Source organism: Octopus sinensis, linkage group LG1 (genome assembly GCF_006345805.1).
Source record: "Octopus sinensis linkage group LG1, ASM634580v1, whole genome shotgun sequence".
Classification (NCBI taxonomy): domain Eukaryota; kingdom Metazoa; phylum Mollusca; class Cephalopoda; order Octopoda; family Octopodidae; genus Octopus; species Octopus sinensis.
Window position 1 is genome coordinate 116473347 of NC_042997.1, and position 7500 is coordinate 116480846.

General features: G+C 38.2%; 1 protein-coding gene across 2 annotated transcripts in view; it reads right to left on the reverse strand.

The window, feature by feature from the left end:
• Positions 1–7500, reverse strand: part of LOC115216481 (serine/threonine-protein kinase 36-like) — a 182874-nt gene that overhangs the window by 83163 nt on the left and 92211 nt on the right. For both annotated transcript variants that reach the window (XM_029785887.2, XM_036504210.1), the window contains exon 19: positions 5120–5214. In XM_029785887.2, coding sequence (XP_029641747.1) covers positions 5120–5214 — 95 coding nt within the window. The remainder of the gene's footprint in view (positions 1–5119; positions 5215–7500) is intronic.

A 7500-nucleotide genomic window follows, 5' to 3' on the forward strand; every position in this document is an offset into this window, starting at 1 on the left:
AACAATGTTCCCCTGGAAACACCTTCCTGCTCATGTTTTTCCTGCAGGTGGTGACTTTCAACAGTTTAAACATACGATTAAAGGCATCACCCTTAACCTATCTCAGAGCAGCTGAAAAGGTCATGGGCATTGTCCCTTACTCAAGACTCATTAAATAAAAAAAATAAATAAATAAAGCGGTGGGGGACAATGGAAGTGTGTGAGGTAGTGAATGTGAATTCTAGGGTAAGAATTAAATTTTTGATGAATGAGATTATGCAGGTGAGTTGAGAAGCAGTACCTGATGTAGACATTGATGTAGTGGTTAGAAGGCTTTGTGCATAGCTCAGTAAATTTTGAGATGGCTCAAAACCTTGAGCCAGTGTGACCTACAACGGGGTTACCATAATTGTAGAACACCTTAGTACTTGTAGCTATGATATTAATTTGTTGGTAAAATTCAAAATAGAATAAGAGTGAGGACAGATTCAGGAAGATGAAGAGGTTGAATATAAGATAACATTGAAAGAATTATTCTAAGTGGATCCAATGGTATTATAAAAGATTACACCATCATCATTATCATCGTTTAGCATCTGTGTTCTACACTTAATGGGTTGGATGGCTTCACAGGATCTGATGGGTCAAAGTGCTGCATCACACACCAGAGTCTGCTTTAGCATGGGTTCTACGGCTGGATAATCATCATCATTTAAGGTTTGCTTTCCATGCTGGCATGGGTTGGATGGTTTGACCGAGGACTGGCAAGCTAGGAGGCTGTACCAAGCTCCAATCTGACCTGGCAGAAGTTTCTATAGCTGGATGCCCTTCATAATGCCAACTACTCTGAGAGTGTAGTGGATGCTTTTATATGCCACCGTCATGAGGGCCAGTCAGCTGGCACTGGCAACAACTTCATTCAAATGGTGCTTTTTACATGCTACTGGCATGGGACCAGTCAGGTGGTACTGGCATCAACCATGCTCATATGGTGCTATTTATGTGCCACCAGCATAGGAGCCAGTCCGATGGGACTGGCATCGACTACACTCGAATGGTGCTATTTACGTGCCATACAGGATCCTTTCTTTGAGCCACCAATACTATTGAATTTGCGATGCAGCTTGCAAGACTATGCACTCCAAGGGAGTGGGGTCAGATTTATGCTAGGGAATGAGGGGTTAAAGTATGAGAGAATACAGAGTAGGTTCTTGTAGAAGAGCTGCATGGCTTCTCACATTTAGAGAAGGAGAGAATGATCAGTAGGTGATTTGAAGAGGTGGATAATCAAGATGAGGTGTTCAAGACAAACTAAGAAGTCTTAAGTGTCAAGAGGAAGGAAAACAAGGAATGTTTAAAACAATAAAGCTGTGATTAGCATCCAAGATGTGGGAGGAAAGAGTGGCACCAATAAAGAACACAAGCCTGCCAAAGTAGCTAGACAACAACTAAGAGGGACAATTACCATATTCTCTGACATACATGTAACATTTTCCTGACCAAAATTTACAACCAAAACAAGTAGGTTGACTTATACACCAAGACAAATTTGGGGAACAAAAATTCCATGTGAAATGCCACAGGATTTGGAAAGGAAACAATGAGGTTTTAATGTTTACACTACATTGTTACACTATACTTACCTACTTCTACTTGTGGTGGCATTCCCCCCTGTGTGGTTTGAGCTGGTTCTGATCAATCATTTCACCAGGTCCCTCATGAATGCCAATCACGTCTGATGATACAGCCCTAACATTCCTATAGACCAGAAAATGATTCTGCTTGTGACCTAAAAATCTAGCTTGCAGATTTGACAAATGCCCCACTGAGAAAGCAAGTGCATCAGATATACATTAACCCTTTCATTACTGTATTTATTTTGTGTTGCTCTATTTTTCTCTCAATTATCTATATATATAAAACTGAGAATGTGTCTGTCTGTCTGTCTGTGTGTTTCCCTAAAATTTGAGAACTGCACAACCAATTTCATTCAAATTTTACACATGCCTTACTTAGTGTCCGGGGAGTGTCATCGGCAAAAAAATTGTTCAACTTCTTGCCTAGAGCGAGCCCATAGCAATATCATATCTTCTCCACTATTTCAGTATTACGTGTTAAAAGTGAAACAAAAACATTTCTCTATTTTATGTCAGATACTTTCACTTTAACAATAAAAATAATAATAACAATTGAATTATATGTAGTAAGTAATAATTAAAATCAAACTAAAGTATAATATAATCGTAACATAACAAAAGTCAAAATAGCAATTGGTATAAAATTGCATCAATGACTTGAACTTGAATAAGTGGTTTCACATGAATGGGAATAAATTAAAAATAAAATTAGCGTGCAGAAATGGAATAGTACAAATTAAAAATAAAATTAGCGTGCAGAAATGGAATAGTCCAAATTAAAAATAAAATTAGCATGCAGAAATGGAATAGTCCAAATTAAAAATGTCCCCCTAGAAGTAGAGGTAGGCTGGATTGTAGCCACACTTCTATACAAGAGGGAGGACAAGATACAATTGATCAAAATTGCAAGAGACGGGCCTACAATTTCAGTCTGTTATATATTTTGAGTACTGTTATCACTAGCGATATCAAGATATAACTTTGTATTTTGTATTTTATGTGTAGATGTATATATATAGATTTACATGTAATATGTACGCATATATATACACATATATACTTGCACTAGCACTATGACCCGGCAACGACGGATCATAATGCTAGTTTTAAATAAACAAAGAATTTAGTAAAATTGCTTAGTTGCCATTAACCTAGGGTTAGGAACATAAATTGTGACTAAGGTGGAAGATTTTAATTCAAAACTTATGAAAATGAGACATTTGTACAACAGAGCCAGAGTTGGCTTCAGCCAGGTTGGTAACGAAAGGGTTAAGTCAACTTGCATGCCAGAAAATATGGTATAAGCAGAGACGATAAAGCAAAAGAGATTGTTAGATTTGTGAATTTATGGGGTGAAAATGTAGATAGAGTACTTTTAGGATGACCATTATGACTGTAGGAGGAATTGAACTGGACAAAAAAGGAGCAGAAAAGGAGCTTCCTGGTCACAAGTAAGGTTTCTTGGTAAAATTTTTCTGTAAGGGACCAGGTTGTCTTGCTGGGTTTGGCAAATATAAAAACTGGGAACAAATCGAGATCAAGGAATGCAATATCAAAGAATTATCAACTTCATAGTAATTAGTATTAAAAAAGACTACTGTTCAGATCATCATCATCTGCTGCCACCATCATCACTACCATCACCAATATATATATTATTAGTTCTACAACCACTACCACTACCACAATCACAACAGCAAAACTCTCACGATGATGTAGATGATGATGATGATGATTGTGGTCATGGTGATTGCAATCAAATGCTTTCATATCTAATTACTGAATTTCTTTGTGATAAATATCAAATATTTTCCAAGACACATCATTTTATATTGAAAATTAAGACATGAATTTACAATTAGTTTATAAACAAGTTTTTATTCTAAATTTTTTTTTTTTCAGATAGAAATTGTATATAAAAGTTAATAATATTCTGAATTGCTAACAAGTTAGCAAGCTAGCATTTACATATTAGTCAACAATATTGACAAATTTAATGACTAATCTTTGAGCAAGATCTAAAGAGGTAATAAAGACTATGTATATACCTTTTATCGTTTATTTGTTTCAGTCATTAAACTGTGGCCAAGCTGGGGCACTGACTTGAAGAAGTTTTAGACAAACAAATCAACCCTGAAACTTATTTTTTTTTAAAGTCCAGTACTTATTCTATCAATCTCTTTTGCTGAATTGCTGAGTTACAGGGATATAAACAAACCGACACTGGTTATCAAGTGGTGGTGGGAGACAAACAGACAGACACATAGACAATCACACACAGATATACCTATTTCTTTACTACCCACAAGGGGCTAAACATAGAAGGGACAAACAAGGCAGACAAACAGATTAAGTCAATTATATCAACCCCAGTGCGAAACTGGTACTTTATCGACCCCGAAAGGATGAAAGGCAAAGTCGACCGTGGCGGAATTTGAACACAGAATGTAACGGCAGACGAAATACCGCTAAGCATTTTTGCCCGGCGTGCTAACGTTTCTGCCAGCTCGCCACCTTATTTCTTTACTACCCACAAGGGGCTAAACATAGAGGGGACAAACAAGAACAAACAAAAGGATTAAGTCGATTACATCGACCCCAGTGCAAAACTGGTACTTTATTTATCGACCCCCAGAAGGATGAAAGGCAAAGTCAACCTTGGCAGAATTTGAACGTAATGGCAGACGAAATACCGATAAGCATTTCGCCTGGCGCGCTAATGTTTCTGATATATAGCCAAGTCACTCCTCTACAACAAGAACGACCTTCTCACCCTCCCTACTCACTTCTCTCATTGTTTAACCCTCACATTTTCTGACATAAAGCTGCCCCACTACCACCACCACCTCAGGTTTTTCAATATTGCAGACAGCGTGGTGACCCCAGTAGTAGTGGTGCCACATAAAATGCAGCCAGCACATGTTGTAAAGTAACTGGTGTTAGGAATGGCATCCAGCCATAGAAATCATGCCAAAGCAGACACTGGTACACGATGCCATCCTTGGGCCCATCAGATCCTGTCAAACCATCCAATCCAAGACAGCATATTATTTTTACTTGTTTCAGTCATTTGACTGCAGCCATGCTGGAGCACTGCTTTTAGTTGAACTTATTCTTTGTAAGCCTAGTACTTATTCTATTGGTCTCTTTTGGCGAACTGTTAAGTTACGAGGATGCAAGCACACGAACATCAGCTGTCAAGCGATGTTGGGACGAGGGGACAAATACACACACAAATAAATATACATATATACGATGGGCTTCTTTCAGTTTCTGTCTACTAAATCCACTCACAAGGCTTTGTTTGACCTGAGGCTATAGTAGAAGACACTTACCCAAGGTGCCACACAGTGGGACTGAACCTGGAACCATGTGGTTGGGAAGCAAGCTTCTTACCACACAGCTGATGATGATGATGATGATGGTGAAAGGGAAAAGTATATGTAAAATTACTGATAATAGCAACAACGATGAGAAATTCACTTCTAAAAAATATAACTCACGTGAGTGGAAGGTCATTCATGTGAATAGCAATTGCACTTAATATATGGATGGTTGTTTCCATAACAATGTTCATATCAATATCAGGAACATCAGTCTGAAAGTGATATATTTAGAAGACATGAACAAGGAGAAAATCATTGAGTTAATTAATTATATAAGAAAAAAATTGAGAAATAGAAAAACAGTTAAGATAAGAGGGATTTTGTCTTACTAGTGACTTGGTGACCTCACTAGTGTTGGTGCCATGGAAAAAGCACCCCAGTACACACTGTGAAGTGATTGGTGTTAGGAAGGGCATTTCCTGATTTTCTTTGTTAAGCACAAGGCCTCTTATAAAGATGGGACAATACAAAGACAGACAAAACAATACAGAGGGGTGCACAAAACATATAATGGATGAAATTATGAATAAATGATAAATGAGATGAAATGGCTTATCTGCACCCCACCCCACCCAAGCAGGTAGTTCCATTTTACTGTTTATGCATCACACATTTCATTATTCTTTTTTTCCATCATCATCATCATCGTTTAACATCCGTTTTCCATGCTAGCATGGGTTGGATTGTTTGACTGGGGTCTGGGAAACCAGGAGGCTGTGCCAGGCTCTAGTCTGACCTGGCAGTGTTTCCACAGCTGGATGCCCTTCCTAATGCCAACCATTCTGTGAGTGTAGTGGGTGCTTTTTATGTACCACTGGCACAGGGGCCAGAGGAGGCTGGCAAATGGCCACGATTGGTTTATGCTTTTTACATGTCACCAATACAGATGCCAGTCAGGCGGCACTGACATCAGCCACGTTCGGATGGTGCTTTTTATGTGCCACTGGCACAGGTATCATAACTGCAATTTCCATTTGATATTTATTTTGATGCTGATGTTGACGTACTTGACTCAATAGGTCTCCTTAAGCACAATGGATCACTCTACGATCCATCATTTAAAAAAAAAAAAGTCCTTATTTTATAATTTTAAATATCTCACTTACATTCCTTTATATTAGATATTCCACTATGTCCTCAAATGCCACCAACGGTGGCAACTCATTGAATCGAAACTGTAATGGTGATATCTCTATCAGTTAGGAAGGGCATATTCTACCATAGAATCTATGCCGTAGTAGACATTGGAGCTTAGTGCAGTTCTCTGGCTCAATGGTTTCTGACATATTATCCAAGCCATACCAGCATGGAAAGTGGATGTTAAAATGATAAAAAGAGAACTCCTTTATTGATTTTTTTAATGATAATGTACTTATTCTAAAACTGATATAAACACAGTGAGGTGAAGTTTCTTAGGCCCTTCTTATTCAGGTAATTCCAGACTCACCGTTCGGGTAGACAGACAAGAGACAGCTAATATAACTATTAATCTGCCATTAATAGTTGATCCAGTTTAGTTTAAATATTTCAAAAGTAAAATATAAAATATATCTAAAATAAGAGCACTCAGAGAATGCAAACCTCCACCAAGTTAACATCAACAACCCCTCAACGATTAGCCGGAGATGATTTTTAAGATAAGAATATCTGAAATAAACTCGAATGCTCTCACAAACGAGAATACTAAAAATGAACCCGATCGCTATCAAAAATTAATTAAAAAAACAGGGAAAATACTCCAGAATCCTTGTCCAATACTGGATTGATCCCAAAATCTAATCAGTTTGTGCCAGTCATAAGATCAAACATCCTTAAAAGTTTCATCCGAATCCATCCTGCGGTTCTTGATTTATTTTGTCCATGGACAAACAAACACAACTAGAGACAACACCCTTGCCATCACTAAGGCAGAAGTAATAACATGAGAGATTTTAAGGCCTTTAAAATACTTTATAATAAGTAAGACATAAAAACAAAATCAAATTTATATATTTTATGTATCTTCTTCCTTGTTCCTCAATTTCAAATTTTAACTTCTAATCCTACCAAATATTATACAGAAATGATTCTCTCATCCTCATCGTTTAACATCCGTTTTCCATGCTGGCATGGATTGGATGGTTCAACTGGAGCCTGGGAAGCCAGGAGGCTGCACCAGGCTCCAATCTGATCTGGCAATGTGTCTACAGCTGGATGCCCTTCCTAACGCGAACCACTCTGAGAGTGTAGTGGGTGCTATTTATGTACCACCAGCACAGGAGCCAGGAGCCAGAGAGGGCTGGCATCGACCACAGTCAGATGGTGCTTTTTACATGCCACCGGCACAGAAGCCAGTCAAGGCTGCGCTGGCATCAGCCACATTCAGATGGTGCTTTTTACGTGCCACTAGCATGGGGATCACAACTGCTATTTCCATTTGATTGTGATTGGATTTGATTTTGATGTACTCAATAGGTCTTCTCAGACTGCTGTGCTTAAGGAGACCTATTGATTCTCTC